The following is a 20,534-nucleotide window of genomic DNA, read 5'->3' as shown; positions in this document are numbered from 1 at the left end:
GTAATACAGGTGGAATGGCTGACAGACTACATTTGGCGAGGTACTGTATCTGTATCGATCAGAGAGAGAGAGAGAAAGAGAGAGAGACAGAGAGAGAGACAGAGAGAGAGACAGAGAGAGAGACAGAGAAAGAGAGAGAGACAGAGAGAGAGACAGAGAGAGAGACAGAGAAAGAGAGAGAGAGACAGAGAGACTCACTTATCCACCAGTCCCTTCTGTTTGAGGATGTGGTAGACTTCAGCTGAGGTAGCAGGACCCTGGAGCTTCTGCCCATTCAACATCTCCTGCTCCAGGACCTCAATAGTCTAGCAGGGAGGCAAATACAGGACATATTACCATGTATCTGTGTAGGAGTTAGGCCTATACTGTTTACGTTGCCATGGGGTGGTGTAACGTTGTCATGGCGTGGTGTAACGTTGTCATGGGGTGGTGTAATGTTGTTATGGGGTGGTGCAATGTTGTTATGGGGTGGTATAACGTTGTCATGGGGTGGTTAAAGTTGCCATGGAGTGGTGTAATGTTGGCATGGGGTGGTGTAATGTTGTCATGGGGTGGTTAAAGTTGCCATGGAGTGGTGTAATGTTGGCATGGGGTGGTGTAATGTTGTCATGGGGTGGTGTAACGTTGCCATGGGGTGGTGTAATGTTGTCATGGGGTGGTGTAATGTTGTTATGGGGTGGTGTAATGTTGTTATGGGGTGGTGTAATGTTGTCATGGGGTGGTGTAATGTTGTTATGGGGTGGTGTAATGTTGTCATGGGGTGGTGTAATGTTGTCATGGGGCGGTGTAATGTTGTCATGGGGTGGTGTAATGTTGTTATGGGGTGGTGTAATGTTGTTATGGGGTGGTGTAATGTTGTCATGGGGTGGTGTAATGTTGTTATGGGGTGGTGTAATGTTGTCATGGGGTGGTGTAATGTTGTCATGGGGCGGTGTAATGTTGTCATGGGGTGGTGTAATGTTGACATGGGTGGTGTAATGTTGCCATGGGGTGGTGTAATGTTGTTATGGGGTGGTGTAACGTTGCCATGGGGTGGTGTAATGTTGCCATGGGGTGGTGTAATGTTGCCATGGGGTGGTGTAATGTTGCCATGGGGTGGTGTAATGTTGCCATGGGGTGGTGTAACGTTGCCATGGGGTGGTGTAACGTTGCCATGGGGTGGTGTAATGTTGCCATGGGGTGGTGAAATGTTGCCATGGGGTGGTGTAACGTTGCCATGGGGTGGTGTAATGTTGCCATGGGGTGGTGTAATGTTGTTATGGGGTGGTGTAACGTTGCCATGGGGTGGTGTAATGTTGCCATGGGGTGGTGTAATGTTGCCATGGGGTGGTGTAATGTTGTTATGGGGTGGTGTAATGTTGCCATGGGGTGGTGTAATGTTGCCATGGGGTGGTGTAACGTTGCCATGGGGTGGTGTAACGTTGCCATGGGGTGGTGTAATGTTGCCATGGGGTGGTGTAACGTTGTCATGGGGAGGTGTAACGTTGCCATGGGGTGGTGTAATGTTGACATGGGGTGGTGTAACGTTGTCATGGGGTGGTGTAACGTTGCCACGGGGTGGTGTAACGTTGCCACGGGGTGGTGTAACGTTGTCATGGGGTGGTGTAACGTTGCCACGGGGTGGTGTAATGTTGCCACGGGGTGGTGTAATGTTGTCATGGGGTGGTGTAATGTTGTCATGGGGTGGTGTAATGTTGCCAAGGGGTGGTGTAACGTTGCCATGGGGTGGTGTAACGTTGTCATGGGGTGGTGTAACGTTGCCACGGGGTGGTGTAATGTTGTCATGGGGTGCCATGGGGTGGTGTAACGTTGCCATGGGGTGGTGTAACGTTGCCATGGGGTCAGTCAGCCGGCACTAACCCAGGTCTGGTGTAGAGTTGGACGTTGGTCCTTACCTTTCCTGTCTTGGCGAAGGCCTCGGCCACGCGTCGGTTGCGTCCTCCATAGCAGGTCGTGATGAGGTCAGCCACGCCGCAGCTCTCCAGGAAGGTTGCAGAGGAGACGACGCCATCTTTACTGAAGAGCTTAGCGAAGGCTATCATCTCCATCAGTCCTAGTCTGATTACCGCTGCCTTGGTGTTGTCCCCACACCTCAGCCCATCACAGAACCCTGCTCCTACCGCTACGATGTTCTGAGGAAGAGAGAAGGAAACATACAGGCAACAGCTTATTACCACGACATTACCATTTTACAATGGAAGTATCCATATTACCATTTTACAATGGAAGTATCCATATTACCATGTTACAATGGAAGTATCCATATTACCATGTTACAATGGAAGTATCCATATTACCATGTTACAATGGAAGTATCCATATTACCATGTTACAATGGAAGTATCCATATTACCATGCACATACACACACTGGGCCGGGTACTTAATAGTTATCTTCAGTGTTCCACAGAGCTCTACAGTGTATTAGAGTTACCTTCAGGGCTCCACAGAGCTCTACAGTGTATTAGAGTTACCTTCAGGGCTCCACAGAGCTCTACAGTGTATTAGAGTTACCTTCAGGGCTCCACAGAGCTCTACAGTGTATTAGAGTTACCTTCAGGGCTCCACAGAGCTCTACAGTGTATTAGAGTTACCTTCAGGGCTCTACAGAGCTCTACAGTGTATTAGAGTTACCTTCAGGGCTCCACAGAGCTCTACAGTGTATTAGAGTTACCTTCAGAGCTCCACAGTGTATTAGAGTTACCTTCAGGGCTCCACAGAGCTCTACAGTGTATTATAGTTACCTTCAGAGCTCCACATTGTATTAGAGTTACCTTCAGGGCTCCACAGAGCTCCACAGTGTATTAGAGTTACCTTCAGAGCTCCACGGTGTATTAGAGTTACCTTCAGGGCTCCACAGAGCTCTACAGTGTATTAGAGTTACCTTCAGGGCTCCACAGAGCTCTACAGTGTATTAGAGTTACCTACAGGGCTCTACAGTGTATTAGAGTTACCTACAGGGCTCCACAGAGCTCCACAGTGTATTAGAGTTACCTTCAGGGCTCCACAGAGCTCCACAGTGTATTAGAGTTACCTTCAGAGCTCCACAGTGTATTAGAGTTACCTTCAGGGCTCCACAGAGCTCTACTGTGTATTAGAGTTACCTACAGGGCTCTACATTGTATTAGAGTTACCTTCAGGGCTCCACAGAGCTCTACAGTGTATTATAGTTATCTACAGGGCTCCACAGAGCTCTACAGTGTATTAGAGTTACCTACAGGGCTCTACAGTGTATTAGAGTTACCTTCAGGGCTCCACAGAGCTCTACAGTGTATTAGAGTTACCTTCAGGGCTCCACAGAGCTCTACAGTGTATTAGAGTTACCTTCAGGGCTCTACAGAGCTCTACAGTGTATTAGAGTTACCTTCAGGGCTCCACAGAGCTCTACAGTGTATTAGAGTTACCTTCAGAGCTCCACAGTGTATTAGAGTTACCTTCTGGGCTCCACAGAGCTCTACAGTGTATTAGAGTTACCTTCAGGGCTCCACGGTGTATTAGAGTTACCTTCAGGGCTCCACAGAGCTCCACAGTGTATTAGAGTTACCTTCAGAGCTCCACAGTGTATTAGAGTTACCTTCAGGGCTCCACAGAGCTCTACAGTGTATTAGAGTTACCTTCAGGGCTCCACAGAGCTCTACAGTGTATTAGAGTTACCTTCAGGGCTCCACAGAGCTCTACAGTGTATTAGAGTTACCTACAGGGCTCTACAGTGTATTAGAGTTACATTCAGTGTTCCACAGAGCTCTACAGTGTATTAGAGTTACCTTCAGGGCTCCACAGAGCTCTACAGTGTATTAGAGTTACCCACAGAGCTCTACAGTGTATTAGAGTTACCTACAGGGCTCCACAGAGCTCTACAGTGTATTAGAGTTACCTACAGGGCTCTACAGTGTATTAGAGTTACCTTCAGTGTTCCACAGAGCTCTACAGTGCATTAGAGTTACCTTCAGGGCTCCACAGAGCTCTACAGTGTATTAGAGTTACCTTCAGGGCTCCACAGAGCTCTACAGTGTATTAGAGTTACCTACAGGGCTCCACAGAGCTCTACAGTGTATTAGAGTTACCTACAGGGCTCTACAGAGCTCTACAGTGTATTAGAGTTACCTACAGGGCTCTACAGAGCTCTACAGTGTATTAGAGTTACCTACAGGGCTCCACAGAGCTCTACAGTGTATTAGAGTTACCTTCAGGGCTCTACAGTGTATTAGAGTTACCTACAGGGCTCCACAGAGCTCTACAGTGTATTAGAGTTACCTTCAGGGCTCCACAGAGCTCTACAGTGTATTAGAGTTACCTACAGGGCTCTACAGTGTATTGGAGTTACCTACAGGGCTCCACAGAGCTCTACAGTGTATTAGAGTTACCTTCAGAGCTCTATAGTGTATTAGAGTTGCCTACAGGGCTCTACAGTGTATTAGAGTTACCTACAGGGCTCCATAGAGCTCTATAGTGTATTAGAGTTACCTACAGGGCTCTACAGTGTATTAGAGTTACCTACAGGGCTCCACACAGCTCTACAGTGTATTAGAGTTACCTTCAGGGCTCCACAGAGCTCTACAGTGTATTAGAGTTACCTACAGGGCTCCACAGAGCTCTACAGTGTATTAGAGTTACCTTCAGAGCTCTACAGTGTATAAGAGTTACCTTCAGAGCTCTACAGTGTATAAGAGTTACCTTCAGGGCTCTACAGTGTATAAGAGTTACCTTCAGGGCTCTACAGTGTATTAGAGTTACCTACAGTGTTCCTCAGAACTCTACAGTGTATTAGAGTTACCTACAGGGCTCTAGAGTGTATTAGAGTTACCTTGAGGGCTCCACAGAGCTCTACAGTATCTGCATCATCCACCACTGTGATCCTGAAGTTAGGAGTCTGCAGGAGCTCCTTGAAGAGCAGGCCGTTCTCCATGATCTTACTGCCTGGTAAAGAATCACGTTTTTACATCCCAACACATGTTTTTAAAAAAAAAAAAATATTTCACCTTTATTTAACCAGGTAGGCTAGTTGAGAACAAGTTCTCATTTGCAACTGCGACCTGGCCAAGATAAAGCATAGCAGTATGAGCAGACAACACAGAGTTACACATGGAGTAAACAATTAACAAGTCAATAACACAGTAGAAAACAAAGGGGGAGTCTATATACAATGTGTGCAAAAGGCATGAGGTAGGCGAATAATTACAATTTTGCAGATTAACACTGGAGTGATAAATGATCAGATGGTCATGTACAGGTAGAGATATTGGTGTGCAAAAGAGCAGAAAAATAAATAAATAAAAACAGTATGGGGATGAGGTAGGTGAAAATGGGTGGGCTATTTACCAATAGACTATGTACAGCTGCAGCGATCGGTTAGCTGCTCAGATAGCTGATGTTTGAAGTTGGTGAGGGAGATAAAAGTCTCCAACTTCAGCGATTTTTGCAATTCGTTCCAGTCACAGGCAGCAGAGTACTGGAACGAAAGGCGGCCAAATGAGGTGTTGGCTTTAGGGATGATCAGTGAGATACACCTGCTGGAGCGCGTGCTACGGATGGGTGTTGCCATCGTGACCAGTGAGCTGAGATAAGGCGGAGCTTTACCTTGCATGGACTTGTAGATGACCTGGAACCAGTGGGTCTGGCGACGAATATGTAGCGAGGGCCAGCCGACTAGAGCATACAAGTCGCAGTGGTGGGTGGTATAAGGTGCTTTAGTGACAAAACGGATGGCACTGTGATAGACTGCATCCAGTTTGCTGAGTAGAGTGTTGGAAGCCATTTTGTAGATGACATCGCCGAAGTCGAGGATCGGTAGGATAGTCAGTTTTACTAGGGTAAGCTTGGCGGCGTGAGTGAAGGAGGCTTTGTTGCGGAATAGAAAGCCGACTCTTGATTTGATTTTCGATTGGAGATGTTTGATATGAGTCTGGAAGGAGAGTTTGCAGTCTAGCCAGACACCTAGGTACTTATAGATGTCCACATATTCTAGGCCGGAACCATCCAGGGTGGTGATGCTAGGCGGGCATGCGGGTGCAGGCAGCGATCGGTTGAAAAGCATGCATTTGGTTTTACTAGCGTTTAAGAGCAGTCGGAGGCCACGGAAGGAGTGTTGTATGGCATTGAAGCTTGTTTGGAGGTTAGATAGCACAGTGTCCAATGATGGGCCGAAAGTATATAGAATGGTGTCGTCTGCGTAGAGGTGGATCAGGGAATCGCCCGCAGCAAGAGCAACATCATTGATGTATACAGAGAAAAGAGTCGGCCCGAGAATTGAACCCTGTGGCACCCCCATAGAGACTGCCAGAGGACCGGACAGCATGCCCTCCGATTTGACACACTGAACTCTGTCTGCAAAGTAATTGGTGAACCAGGCAAGGCAGTCATCCGAAAAACCGAGGCTACTGAGTCTGCCGATAAGAATATGGTGATTGACAGAGTCGAAAGCCTTGGCAAGGTCGATGAAGACGGCTGCACAGTACTGTCTTTTATCGATGGCGGTTATGATATCGTTTAGTACCTTGAGTGTGGCTGAGGTGCACCCGTGACCGGCTCGGAAACCAGATTGCACAGCGGAGAAGGTACAGTGGGATTCGAGATGGTCAGTGACCTGTTTGTTGACTTGGCTTTCGAAGACCTTAGATAGGCAGGGCAGGATGGATATAGGTCTGTAACAGTTAGGGTCCAGGGTGTCTCCCCCTTTGAAGAGGGGGATGACTGCGGCAGCTTTCCAATCCTTGGGTATCTCAGACGATATTAAAGAGAGGTTGAACAGGCTGGTAATAGGGGTTGCGACAATGGTGGCGGATAGTTTCAGAAATAGAGGGTCCAGATTGTCAAGCCCAGCTGATTTGTATGGGTCCAGGTTTTGCAGCTCTTTCAGAACATCTGCTATCTGGATTTGGGTAAAGGAGAACCTGGAGAGGCTTGGGCGAGGAGCAGCGGGGGGGGCGGGGCTGTTGGCCGAGGTTGAAGTAGCCAGGCGGAAGGCATGGCCAGCCGTTGAGAAATGCTTATTGAAGTTTTCGATAATCATGGATTTATCGGTGGTGACCGTGTTACCTAGCCTCAGTGCAGTGGGCAGCTGGGAGGAGGTGCTCTTGTTCTCCATTGACTTCACAGTGTCCCAGAACTTTTTGGAGTTGGAGCTACAGGATGCAAACTTCTGCCTGAAGAAGCTGGCCTTAGCTTTCCTGACTGACTGCGTGTATTGGTTCCGGACTTCCCATAGCCAGCCTATCGCTCCATCTCTGTCAAAGCTTTGTCGTAATTACTATCTATTTCATTCCACATAGCTATCAAATAACTTCACAGCTTTGTTTTACATTCCTGTATAGAAATGTCTTGGCAATTATGTTGATAAATGATGCTGGGGGTTTTCTTACCGATGGTGGTCTCACAGAACTTCTCTGCTGCCACCTCGTTGGCGATGTTAGCTCCCATCAGAACACTGACGTCTATGGCCATCTTCTCCCTGATTATGTCCGAGATGAGCTTCAGGCCCTCCGGACCCTCGTCTATTCCCTGTGGGGGACATAAGACAGCTACATGGTTCAATAGTGTTTCTCGTTCCATTTGTTTTACAGGGCAACGTGAGAGAACAGATCAAAGAGATCAAAGGAAGAGAGACAACCTGAAAGACGACATTGACAGAGAGGAGTGAGGAGGCAGCTAGTTCCGTGGAGAGAGAGGTGAGAGGTGGAGAGAGGTGTCACTAGTGTTTAGTGGTTAGTGGTTAGCGAGACATGTTACTAGTGTTTAGTGAGAGGTGTTACTAGTGTTTAGTGGTTAGTGAGAGGTGTTACTAGTGGTTAGTGAGAGGTGTTACTAGTGGTTAGTGAGAGGTGTTACTAGTGTTTAGTGTTTAGTGAGAGGTGTTACTAGTGGTTAGTGGTTAGTGAGAGGTGTTACTAGTGTTTAGTGAGAGTTGTTACTAGTGGTTAGTGGTTAGTGAGAGGTGTTACTAGTGGTTAGTGGTTAGTGAGAGGTGTCACTAGTGGTTAGTGGTTAGTGAGAGGTGTTTTTAGTGTTTTGTGAGAGGTGTTACTAGTGGTTAGTGGTTAGTGAGAGGTGTTACTAGTGTTTAGTGAGAGGTGTTACTAGTGGTTAGTGGTTAGTGAGAGGTGTTACAAGTGGTTAGTGGTTAGTGAGAGGTGTTACTAGTAGTTAGTGGTTAGTGAGAGGTGTTACTAGTGGTTAGTGAGAGGTGTTACTAGTAGTTAGTGGTTAGTGTGAGGTGTTACTAGTAGTTAGTGGTTAGTGGTTAGTGAGAGGTGTTACTAGTGGTTAGTGAGAGGTGTTATTAGTGGTTAGTGGTTAGTGAGAGGTGTTACTAGTGTTTAGTGGTTAGTGAGAGGTGTTACTAGTGGTTAGTGGTTAGTGAGAGGTGTTACTAGCAGTTAGTGGTTAGTGAGAGGTGTTACTAGTGGTTAGTGGTTAGTGAGTGGTGTTACTAGTGGTTTTTGAGAGATGTTACTATTAGTTAGTGGTTAGTGAGAGGTGTTACTAGTGGTTAGAGGTTAGTGAGAGGTGTTACTAGTGGTTAGTGGTTAGTGAGAGGTGTTACTAGTGGTTAGTGAGAGGTGTTACTAGTGGTTAGTGAGAGGTGTTACTAGTGGTTAGTGAGAGGTGTTACTAGTGGTTAGTGGTTAGTGTTTAGTGAGAGGTGTTACTAGTGTTTAGTGGTTAGTGAGAGGTGTTACTAGTGGTTAGTGGTTAGTGTTTAGTGAGAGATGTTACTAGTGGTTAGTGAGAGGTGTTACTAGTGGTTAGTGGTTAGTGAGAGGTGTTATTAGTAGTTAGTGGTTAGTGAGAGGTGTTACTAGTGTTTAGTGGTTAGTGAGAGGTGTTACTAGTGTTTAGTGAGAGGTGTTACTAGTAGTTAGTGTTTAGTGAGAGGTGTTACTAGTAGTTAGTGGTTAGTGAGGGGTGTTACTAGTGGTTAGTGGTTAGTGAGAGGTGTTACTAGTGTTTAGTGGTTAGTGAGAGGTGTTACTAGTGGTTAGTGAGAGGTGTTACTAGTGTTTAGTGAGGGGTGTTACTAGTGGTTAGTGGTTAGTGAGAGGTGTTACTAGTGGTTAGTGTTTAGTGAGAGGTGTTACTAGTGTTTAGTGGTTAGTGAGAGGTGTTACTAGTGGTTAGTGAGAGGTGTTACTAGTGGTTAGTGAGAGGTGTTACTAGTGTTTAGTGTTTAGTGAGAGGTGTTACTAGTGGTTAGTGGTTAGTGAGAGGTGTTACTAGTGTTTAGTGAGAGTTGTTACTAGTGGTTAGTGGTTAGTGAGAGGTGTTACTAGTGGTTAGTGGTTAGTGAGAGGTGTCACTAGTGGTTAGTGGTTAGTGAGAGGTGTTTTTAGTGTTTTGTGAGAGGTGTTACTAGTGGTTAGTGGTTAGTGAGAGGTGTTACTAGTGTTTAGTGAGAGGTGTTACTAGTGGTTAGTGGTTAGTGAGAGGTGTTACAAGTGGTTAGTGGTTAGTGAGAGGTGTTACTAGTAGTTAGTGGTTAGTGAGAGGTGTTACTAGTGGTTAGTGAGAGGTGTTACTAGTAGTTAGTGGTTAGTGTGAGGTGTTACTAGTAGTTAGTGGTTAGTGGTTAGTGAGAGGTGTTACTAGTGGTTAGTGAGAGGTGTTATTAGTGGTTAGTGGTTAGTGAGAGGTGTTACTAGTGTTTAGTGGTTAGTGAGAGGTGTTACTAGTGGTTAGTGGTTAGTGAGAGGTGTTACTAGCAGTTAGTGGTTAGTGAGAGGTGTTACTAGTGGTTAGTGGTTAGTGAGTGGTGTTACTAGTGGTTTTTGAGAGATGTTACTATTAGTTAGTGAGAGGTGTTACTAGTGTTTAGTGTTTAGTGAGAGGTGTTACTAGTGGTTAGTGGTTAGTGAGAGGTGTTACTAGTGTTTAGTGAGAGTTGTTACTAGTGGTTAGTGGTTAGTGAGAGGTGTTACTAGTGGTTAGTGGTTAGTGAGAGGTGTCACTAGTGGTTAGTGGTTAGTGAGAGGTGTTTTTAGTGTTTTGTGAGAGGTGTTACTAGTGGTTAGTGGTTAGTGAGAGGTGTTACTAGTGTTTAGTGAGAGGTGTTACTAGTGGTTAGTGGTTAGTGAGAGGTGTTACAAGTGGTTAGTGGTTAGTGAGAGGTGTTACTAGTAGTTAGTGGTTAGTGAGAGGTGTTACTAGTGGTTAGTGAGAGGTGTTACTAGTAGTTAGTGGTTAGTGTGAGGTGTTACTAGTAGTTAGTGGTTAGTGGTTAGTGAGAGGTGTTACTAGTGGTTAGTGAGAGGTGTTATTAGTGGTTAGTGGTTAGTGAGAGGTGTTACTAGTGTTTAGTGGTTAGTGAGAGGTGTTACTAGTGGTTAGTGGTTAGTGAAAGGTGTTACTAGCAGTTAGTGGTTAGTGAGAGGTGTTACTAGTGGTTAGTGGTTAGTGAGTGGTGTTACTAGTGGTTTTTGAGAGATGTTACTATTAGTTAGTGGTTAGTGAGAGGTGTTACTAGTGGTTAGAGGTTAGTGAGAGGTGTTACTAGTGGTTAGTGGTTAGTGAGAGGTGTTACTAGTGGTTAGTGAGAGGTGTTACTAGTGGTTAGTGAGAGGTGTTACTAGTGGTTAGTGAGAGGTGTTACTAGTGGTTAGTGGTTAGTGTTTAGTGAGAGGTGTTACTAGTGTTTAGTGGTTAGTGAGAGGTGTTACTAGTGGTTAGTGGTTAGTGTTTAGTGAGAGGTGTTACTAGTGGTTAGTGAGAGGTGTTACTAGTGGTTAGTGGTTAGTGAGAGGTGTTACTAGTAGTTAGTGGTTAGTGAGAGGTGTTACTAGTGTTTAGTGGTTAGTGAGAGGTGTTACTAGTGTTTAGTGAGAGGTGTTACTAGTAGTTAGTGTTTAGTGAGAGGTGTTACTAGTAGTTAGTGGTTAGTGTGAGGTGTTACTAGTAGTTAGTGGTTAGTGGTTAGTGAGAGGTGTTACTAGTGGTTAGTGAGAGGTGTTACCAGTGTTTAGTGGTTAGTGGTTAGTGAGAGGTGTTACAAGTGGTTAGTGGTTAGTGGTTAGTGTGAGGTGTTACTAGTAGTTAGTGGTTAGTGGTTAGTGAGAGGTGTTACTAGTGGTTAGTGAGAGGTGTTACCAGTGTTTAGTGGTTAGTGGTTAGTGAGAGGTGTTACTAGTGGTTAGTGGTTAGTGAGAGGTGTTACTAGTGTTTAGTGGTTAGTGAGAGGTGTTACTAGTGTTTAGTGGTTAGTGAGAGGTGTTACTAGTGTTTAGTGGTTAGTGAGAGATGTTACTAGTGGTTAGTGGTTAGTGAGAGGTGTTACTAATGTTTAGTGGTTAGTGAGAGGTGTTACTAGTGGTTAGTGGTTAGTGAGAGGTGTTACTAGTGGTTAGTGGTTAGTGAGAGGTGTTACTAGCAGTTAGTGGTTAGTGAGAGGTGTTACTAGCAGTTAGTGGTTAGTGAGAGGTGTTACTAGTGGTTAGTGAGAGGTGTTACTAGTGGTTAGTGGTTAGTGAGAGGTGTTACTAGTGGTTAGTGGTTAGTGAGAGGTGTTACTAGTGGTTAGTGGTTAGTGAGAGGTGTTACTAGTGGTTACTGGTTAGTGAGAGGTGTTACTAGTGGTTAGTGGTCAGTGAGAGGTGTTACTAGTGGTTAGTGTTTAGTGAGAGGTGTTACTAGTGTTTAGTGAGGGGTGTTACTAGTGTTTAGTGAGGGGTGTTACTAGTGGTTAGTGGTTAGTGAGAGGTGTTACTAGTGGTTAGTGGTTAGTGAGAGGTGTTACTAGTGGTTAGTGAGAGGTGTTACTAGTGGTTAGTGGTTAGTGAGAGGTGTTACTAGTGGTTAGTGAGGGGTGTTACTAGTGGTTAGTGGTTAGTGAGAGGTGTTACTAGTGTTTAGTGGTTAGTGAGAGGTGTTACTAGTGGTTAGTGGTTAGTGAGAGGTGTTACTAGTGGTTAGTGAGAGGTGTTACTAGTGGTTAGTGAGGGGTGTTACTAGTGGTTAGTGAAAGGTGTTACTAGTGTTTAGTGGTTAGTGAGAGGTGTTAGTGGTTAGTGGTTAGTGAGAGGTGTTACTAGTGTTTAGTGAGAGGTGTTGTTAGTGGTTAGTGAGAGGTGTTACAAGTGGTTAGTGAGGGGTGTTACTAGTGGTTAGTGTTTAGTGAGAGGTGTTACTAGTGGTTAGTGAGGGGTGTTACTAGTGGTTAGTGGTTAGTGAGAGGTGTTACTAGTGTTTAGTGGTTAGTGAGAGGTGTTACTAGTGGTTAGTGAGAGGTGTTACTAGTGTTTAGTGAGGGGTGTTACTAGTGGTTAGTGGTTAGTGAGAGGTGTTACTAGTGTTTAGTGGTTAGTGAGAGGTGTTACTAGTGGTTAGTGAGAGGTGTTACTAGTGTTTAGTGAGGGGTGTTACTAGTGGTTAGTGGTTAGTGAGAGGTGTTACTAGTGGTTAGTGTTTAGTGAGAGGTGTTACTAGTGTTTAGTGGTTAGTGAGAGGTGTTACTAGTGGTTAGTGAGAGGTGTTACTAGTGGTTAGTGAGAGGTGTTACTAGTGTTTAGTGTTTAGTGAGAGGTGTTACTAGTGGTTAGTGGTTAGTGAGAGGTGTTACTAGTATTTAGTGAGAGTTGTTACTAGTGGTTAGTGGTTAGTGAGAGGTGTTACTAGTGGTTAGTGGTTAGTGAGAGGTGTCACTAGTGGTTAGTGGTTAGTGAGAGGTGTTTTTAGTGTTTTGTGAGAGGTGTTACTAGTGGTTAGTGGTTAGTGAGAGGTGTTACTAGTGTTTAGTGAGAGGTGTTACTAGTGGTTAGTGGTTAGTGAGAGGTGTTACAAGTGGTTAGTGGTTAGTGAGAGGTGTTACTAGTAGTTAGTGGTTAGTGAGAGGTGTTACTAGTGGTTAGTGAGAGGTGTTACTAGTAGTTAGTGGTTAGTGTGAGGTGTTACTAGTAGTTAGTGGTTAGTGGTTAGTGAGAGGTGTTACTAGTGGTTAGTGAGAGGTGTTATTAGTGGTTAGTGGTTAGTGAGAGGTGTTACTAGTGTTTAGTGGTTAGTGAGAGGTGTTACTAGTGGTTAGTGGTTAGTGAGAGGTGTTACTAGCAGTTAGTGGTTAGTGAGAGGTGTTACTAGTGGTTAGTGGTTAGTGAGTGGTGTTACTAGTGGTTTTTGAGAGATGTTACTATTAGTTAGTGGTTAGTGAGAGGTGTTACTAGTGGTTAGAGGTTAGTGAGAGGTGTTACTAGTGGTTAGTGGTTAGTGAGAGGTGTTACTAGTGGTTAGTGAGAGGTGTTACTAGTGGTTAGTGAGAGGTGTTACTAGTGGTTAGTGAGAGGTGTTACTAGTGGTTAGTGGTTAGTGTTTAGTGAGAGGTGTTACTAGTGTTTAGTGGTTAGTGAGAGGTGTTACTAGTGGTTAGTGGTTAGTGTTTAGTGAGAGGTGTTACTAGTGGTTAGTGAGAGGTGTTACTAGTGGTTAGTGGTTAGTGAGAGGTGTTACTAGTAGTTAGTGGTTAGTGAGAGGTGTTACTAGTGTTTAGTGGTTAGTGAGAGGTGTTACTAGTGTTTAGTGAGAGGTGTTACTAGTAGTTAGTGTTTAGTGAGAGGTGTTACTAGTAGTTAGTGGTTAGTGTGAGGTGTTACTAGCAGTTAGTGGTTAGTGAGAGGTGTTACTAGCAGTTAGTGGTTAGTGAGAGGTGTTACTAGCAGTTAGTGGTTAGTGAGAGGTGTTACTAGTGGTTAGTGGTTAGTGAGAGGTGTTACTAGTGGTTAGTGGTTAGTGAGAGGTGTTACTAGTGGTTAGTGGTTAGTGAGAGGTGTTACTAGTGGTTAGTGGTTAGTGAGAGGTGTTACTAGTGGTTACTGGTTAGTGAGAGGTGTTACTAGTGGTTAGTGGTCAGTGAGAGGTGTTACTAGTGGTTAGTGTTTAGTGAGAGGTGTTACTAGTGGTTAGTGTTTAGTGAGAGGTGTTGCTAGTAGTTAGTGGTTAGTGAGAGGTGTTACTAGTGGTTAGTGAGAGGTGTTACTAGTGGTTAGTGAGAGGTGTTACTAGTGGTTAGTGGTTAGTGTTTAGTGAGAGGTGTTACTAGTGTTTAGTGGTTAGTGAGAGGTGTTACTAGTGGTTAGTGGTTAGTGTTTAGTGAGAGGTGTTACTAGTGGTTAGTGAGAGGTGTTACTAGTGGTAAGTGAGAGGTGTTACTAGTGGTTAGTGGTTAGTGAGAGGTGTTACTAGTAGTTAGTGGTTAGTGAGAGGTGTTACTAGTGGTTAGTGAGAGGTGTTACTAGTGGTTAGTAGTTAGTGGTTAGTGAGAGGTGTTACTAGTGGTTAGTGAGAGGTGTTACTAGTGGTTAGTGCGAGGTGTTACTAGTGGTTAGTGGTTAGTGTTTAGTGAGAGGTGTTACTAGTGTTTAGTGGTTAGTGAGAGGTGTTACTAGTGGTTAGTGGTTAGTGGTTAGTGAGAGGTGTTACTAGTGGTTAGTGAGAGGTGTTACTAGTGGTTAGTGGTTAGTGAGAGGTGTTACTAGTAGTTAGTGGTTAGTGAGAGGAGTTACTAGTGTTTAGTGGTTAGTGAGAGGTGTTACTAGTGTTTAGTGAGAGGTGTTACTAGTAGTTAGTGGTTAGTGAGAGGTGTTACTAGTGGTTAGTGATTAGTGAGAGGTGTTACTAGTGTTTAGTGGTTAGTGAGAGGTGTTACTAGTGTTACTAGTGATTAGTGAGAGATGTTACTAGTGTTTAGTGGTTAGTGAGAGGTGTTACTAGTGGTTAGTGGTTAGTGAGAGGTGTTACTAGTGTTTAGTGAGAGGTGTTACTAGTAGTTAGTGGTTAGTGTGAGGTGTTACTAGTAGTTAGTGGTTAGTGGTTAGTGAGAGGTGTTACTAGTGGTTAGTGAGAGGTGTTACCAGTGTTTAGTGGTTAGTGGTTAGTGAGAGGTGTTACAAGTGGTTAGTGGTTAGTGAGAGGTGTTACTAGTAGTTAGTGGTTAGTGGTTAGTGAGAGGTGTTACTAGTGGTTAGTGAGAGGTGTTACCAGTGTTTAGTGGTTAGTGGTTAGTGAGAGGTGTTACTAGTGGTTAGTGGTTAGTGAGAGGTGTTACTAGTGTTTAGTGGTTAGTGAGAGGTGTTACTAGTGTTTAGTGGTTAGTGAGAGGTGTTACTAGTGTTTAGTGGTTAGTGAGAGGTGTTACTAGTGTTTAGTGGTTAGTGAGAGATGTTACTAGTGGTTAGTGGTTAGTGAGAGGTGTTACTAATGTTTAGTGGTTAGTGAGAGGTGTTACTAGTGGTTAGTGGTTAGTGAGAGGTGTTACTAGCGGTTAGTGGATAGTGAGAGGTGTTACTAGCAGTTAGTGGTTAGTGAGAGGTGTTACTAGTGGTTAGTGAGAGGTGCTACTAGTGGTTAGTGGTTAGTGAGAGGTGTTACTAGTGGTTAGTGGTTAGTGAGAGGTGTTACTAGTGTTTAGTGGTTAGTGAGAGGTGTTACTAGTGGTTAGTGAGAGGTGTTACTAGTGGTTAGTGGTTAGTGAGAGGTGTTACTAGTAGTTAGTGGTTAGTGAGAGGTGTTACTAGTGTTTAGTGGTTAGTGAGAGGTGTTACTAGTGTTTAGTGAGAGGTGTTACCAGTGTTTAGTGGTTAGTGGTTAGTGAGAGGTGTTACTAGTGGTTAGTGGTTAGTGAGAGGTGTTACTAGTGTTTAGTGGTTAGTGAGAGGTGTTATTAGTGTTTAGTGGTTAGTGAGAGGTGTTACTAGTGTTTAGTGAGGGGTGTTACTAGTGTTTAGTGAGGGGTGTTACTAGTGGTTAGTGGTTAGTGAGAGGTGTTACTAGTGGTTAGTGGTTAGTGAGAGGTGTTACTAGTGGTTAGTGAGAGGTGTTACTAGTGGTTAGTGGTTAGTGAGAGGTGTTACTAGTGGTTAGTGGTTAGTGAGAGGTGTTACTAGTGGTTACTGGTTAGTGAGAGGTGTTACTAGTGGTTAGTGGTCAGTGAGAGGTGTTACTAGTGGTTAGTGTTTAGTGAGAGGTGTTACTAGTGGTTAGTGTTTAGTGAGAGGTGTTGCTAGTAGTTAGTGGTTAGTGAGAGGTGTTACTAGTGGTTAGTGAGAGGTGTTACTAGTGGTTAGTGAGAGGTGTTACAAGTGGTTAGTGGTTAGTGAGAGGTGTTACTAGTAGTTAGTGGTTAGTGTGAGGTGTTACTAGTAGTTAGTGGTTAGTGAGAGGTGTTACTAGTGGTTAGTGAGAGGTGTTACCAGTGTTTAGTGGTTAGTGGTTAGTGAGAGGTGTTACTAGTGGTTAGTGGTTAGTGAGAGGTGTTACTAGTGTTTAGTGGTTAGTGAGAGGTGTTATTAGTGTTTAGTGGTTAGTGAGAGGTGTTACTAGTGTTTAGTGAGGGGTGTTACTAGTGTTTAGTGAGGGGTGTTACTAGTGGTTAGTGGTTAGTGAGAGGTGTTACTAGTGGTTAGTGGTTAGTGAGAGGTGTTACTAGTGGTTAGTGAGAGGTGTTACTAGTGGTTAGTGGTTAGTGAGAGGTGTTACTAGTAGTTAGTGGTTAGTGAGAGGTGTTACTAGTGTTTAGTGGTTAGTGAGAGGTGTTACTAGTGTTTAGTGAGAGGTGTTACTAGTAGTTAGTGGTTAGTGAGAGGTGTTACTAGTGGTTAGTGATTAGTGAGAGGTGTTACTAGTGTTTAGTGGTTAGTGAGAGGTGTTACTAGTGTTACTAGTGATTAGTGAGAGATGTCAGTGAGAGGTGTTACTAGTGGTTAGTGTTTAGTGAGAGGTGTTACTAGTGGTTAGTGTTTAGTGAGAGGTGTTGCTAGTAGTTAGTGGTTAGTGAGAGGTGTTACTAGTGGTTAGTGAGAGGTGTTACTAGTGGTTAGTGAGAGGTGTTACAAGTGGTTAGTGGTTAGTGAGAGGTGTTACTAGTAGTTAGTGGTTAGTGTGAGGTGTTACTAGTAGTTAGTGGTTAGTGAGAGGTGTTACTAGTGGTTAGTGAGAGGTGTTACCAGTGTTTAGTGGTTAGTGGTTAGTGAGAGGTGTTACTAGTGGTTAGTGGTTAGTGAGAGGTGTTACTAGTGTTTAGTGGTTAGTGAGAGGTGTTATTAGTGTTTAGTGGTTAGTGAGAGGTGTTACTAGTGTTTAGTGAGGGGTGTTACTAGTGTTTAGTGAGGGGTGTTACTAGTGGTTAGTGGTTAGTGAGAGGTGTTACTAGTGGTTAGTGGTTAGTGAGAGGTGTTACTAGTGGTTAGTGAGAGGTGTTACTAGTGGTTAGTGGTTAGTGAGAGGTGTTACTAGTAGTTAGTGGTTAGTGAGAGGTGTTACTAGTGTTTAGTGGTTAGTGAGAGGTGTTACTAGTGTTTAGTGAGAGGTGTTACTAGTAGTTAGTGGTTAGTGAGAGGTGTTACTAGTGGTTAGTGATTAGTGAGAGGTGTTACTAGTGTTTAGTGGTTAGTGAGAGGTGTTACTAGTGTTACTAGTGATTAGTGAGAGATGTTACTAGTGTTTAGTGGTTAGTGAGAGGTGTTACTAGTGGTTAGTGGTTAGTGAGAGGTGTTACTAGTGTTTAGTGAGAGGTGTTACTAGTAGTTAGTGGTTAGTGTGAGGTGTTACTAGTAGTTAGTGGTTAGTGGTTAGTGAGAGGTGTTACTAGTGGTTAGTGAGAGGTGTTACCAGTGTTTAGTGGTTAGTGGTTAGTGAGAGGTGTTACAAGTGGTTAGTGGTTAGTGAGAGGTGTTACTAGTAGTTAGTGGTTAGTGGTTAGTGAGAGGTGTTACTAGTGGTTAGTGAGAGGTGTTACCAGTGTTTAGTGGTTAGTGGTTAGTGAGAGGTGTTACTAGTGGTTAGTGGTTAGTGAGAGGTGTTACTAGTGTTTAGTGGTTAGTGAGAGGTGTTACTAGTGTTTAGTGGTTAGTGAGAGGTGTTACTAGTGTTTAGTGGTTAGTGAGAGGTGTTACTAGTGTTTAGTGGTTAGTGAGAGATGTTACTAGTGGTTAGTGGTTAGTGAGAGGTGTTACTAATGTTTAGTGGTTAGTGAGAGGTGTTAGTAGTGGTTAGTGGTTAGTGAGAGGTGTTACTAGTGGTTAGTGGTTAGTGAGAGGTGTTACTAGCAGTTAGTGGTTAGTGAGAGGTGTTACTAGTGGTTAGTGAGAGGTGTTACTAGTGGTTAGTGGTTAGTGAGAGGTGTTACTAGTGGTTAGTGGTTAGTGAGAGGTGTTACTAGTGTTTAGTGGTTAGTGAGAGGTGTTACTAGTGGTTAGTGGTTAGTGAGAGGTGTTACTAGTGGTTACTGGTTAGTGAGAGGTGTTACTAGTGGTTAGTGGTCAGTGAGAGGTGTTACTAGTGGTTAGTGTTTAGTGAGAGGTGTTACTAGTGGTTAGTGTTTAGTGAGAGGTGTTGCTAGTAGTTAGTGGTTAGTGAGAGGTGTTACTAGTGGTTAGTGAGAGGTGTTACTAGTGGTTAGTGAGAGGTGTTACAAGTGGTTAGTGGTTAGTGAGAGGTGTTACTAGTAGTTAGTGGTTAGTGTGAGGTGTTACTAGTAGTTAGTGGTTAGTGAGAGGTGTTACTAGTGGTTAGTGAGAGGTGTTACCAGTGTTTAGTGGTTAGTGGTTAGTGAGAGGTGTTGCTAGTGGTTAGTGGTTAGTGAGAGGTGTTACTAGTGTTTAGTGGTTAGTGAGAGGTGTTATTAGTGTTTAGTGGTTAGTGAGAGGTGTTACTAGTGTTTAGTGGTTAGTGAGAGATGTTACTAGTGGTTAGTGGTTAGTGAGAGGTGTTACTAATGTTTAGTGGTTAGTGAGAGGTGTTACTAGTGGTTAGTGGTTAGTGAGAGGTGTTACTAGTGGTTAGTGGTTAGTGAGAAGTGTTACTAGCAGTTAGTGGTTAGTGAGAGGTGTTACTAGTGTTTAGTGGTTAGTGAGAGGTGTTACTAGTGGTTAGTGGTTAGTGAGAGGTGTTACTGGTTAGTGAGAGGTGTTACTAGTGGTTAGTGGTCAGTGAGAGGTGTTACTAGTGGTTAGTGTTTAGTGAGAGGTGTTACTAGTGGTTAGTGTTTAGTGAGAGGTGTTGCTAGTAGTTAGTGGTTAGTGAGAGGTGTTACTAGTGGTTAGTGAGAGGTGTTACTAGTGGTTAGTGAGAGGTGTTACTAGTGGTTAGTGGTTAGTGTTTAGTGAGAGGTGTTACTAGTGTTTAGTGGTTAGTGAGAGGTGTTACTAGTGGTTAGTGGTTAGTGTTTAGTGAGAGGTGTTACTAGTGGTTAGTGAGAGGTGTTACTAGTGGTTCGTGAGAGGTGTTACTAGTGGTTAGTGGTTAGTGAGAGGTGTTACTAGTAGTTAGTGGTTAGTGAGAGGTGTTACTAGTGGTTAGTGAGAGGTGTTACTAGTGGTTAGTAGTTAGTGGTTAGTGAGAGGTGTTACTAGTGGTTAGTGAGAGGTGTTACTAGTGGTTAGTGCGAGGTGTTACTAGTGGTTAGTGGTTAGTGTTTAGTGAGAGGTGTTACTAGTGTTTAGTGGTTAGTGAGAGGTGTTACTAGTGGTTAGTGAGAGGTGTTACTAGTGGTTAGTGGTTAGTGAGAGGTGTTACTAGTAGTTAGTGGTTAGTGAGAGGTGTTACTAGTGTTTAGTGGTTAGTGAGTGGTGTTACTAGTGTTTAGTTAGAGGTGTTACTAGTAGTTAGTGGTTAGTGAGAGGTGTTACTAGTGGTTAGTGATTAGTGAGAGGTGTTACTAGTGTTTAGTGGTTAGTGAGAGGTGTTACTAGTGTTACTAGTGATTAGTGAGAGATGTTACTAGTGTTTAGTCGTTAGTGGGAGGTGTTACTAGTGGTTAGTGGTTAGTGAGAGGTGTTACTAGTGGTTAGTGGTTAGTGAGAGGTGTTACTAGTGGTTAGTGGTTAGTGAGAGGTGTTACTAGTGGTTAGTGATTAGTGAGAGGTGTTACTAGTGGTTAGTGAGAGGTGTTACTAGTGGTTAGTGAGAGGTGTTACTAGTGGTTAGTGAGAGGTGTTACTAGTGTTACTAGTGATTAGTGAGAGATGTTACTAGTGTTTAGTGGTTAGTGAGAGGTGTTACTAGTGGTTAGTGAGAGGTGTTACTAGTGGTTAGTGAGAGGTGTTACTAGTGGTTAGTGGTTAGTGAGAGGTGTTACTAGTGGTTAGTGATTAGTGAGAGGTGTTACTAGTGGTTAGTGATTAGTGAGAGGTGTTACTAGTGGTTAGTGGTTAGTGAGAGGTGTTACTAGTGGTTAGTGATTAGTGAGAGGTGTTACTAGTGGTTAGTGATTAGTGAGAGGTGTTACTAGTGGTTAGTGATTAGTGAGAGGTGTTACTAGTGGTTAGTGGTTAGTGAGAGGTGTTACTAGTGGTTAGTGATTAGTGAGAGGTGTTACTAGTGGTTAGTGATTAGTGAGAGGTGTTACTAGTGTTTGTTATGTGTTTGTTAGTAAAAAACATCCATTCAGAGACACACAGAGACAGTCAGACTGCTGTCTCAACTCCACATATGAGGGCTTCTCACAGACAGACAGACAGACAGACAGACACTACAGTAGATCCAGAGTAAGCTACTCTACTCCCTCTGATATTAGCCTTCTCTCTCCTGCAGACGTTAACTCAATCTGGGACAGAGATGGGAGTA

The 20,534-nt window shown here is 43.9% G+C and overlaps 1 protein-coding gene across 1 annotated transcript in view; it reads right to left on the bottom strand.

Annotated features, from left to right (window-relative positions):
- Positions 1-20,534, bottom strand: part of LOC149984754 (glycerol-3-phosphate dehydrogenase 1-like protein) — a 28,837-nt gene that overhangs the window by 2,830 nt on the left and 5,473 nt on the right. Inside the window, exons 4-7 of the mRNA XM_090216110.1 lie at positions 7,358-7,496; positions 4,804-4,916; positions 1,896-2,132; positions 199-305 (exon numbers count right to left, since the gene is read on the bottom strand). Coding sequence (XP_090072236.1) covers positions 199-305; positions 1,896-2,132; positions 4,804-4,916; positions 7,358-7,496 — 596 coding nt within the window. The remainder of the gene's footprint in view (positions 1-198; positions 306-1,895; positions 2,133-4,803; positions 4,917-7,357; positions 7,497-20,534) is intronic.

This window comes from Oncorhynchus mykiss, chromosome 2 (assembly GCF_057628025.1).
Source record: "Oncorhynchus mykiss isolate SJ-2025 chromosome 2, ASM5762802v1, whole genome shotgun sequence".
Taxonomy (NCBI): Eukaryota; Metazoa; Chordata; class Actinopteri; order Salmoniformes; family Salmonidae; genus Oncorhynchus; species Oncorhynchus mykiss.
The sequence above is the reverse complement of the archived record's forward strand: the minus strand, read 5'-3'. Positions and strand labels throughout refer to the sequence as shown.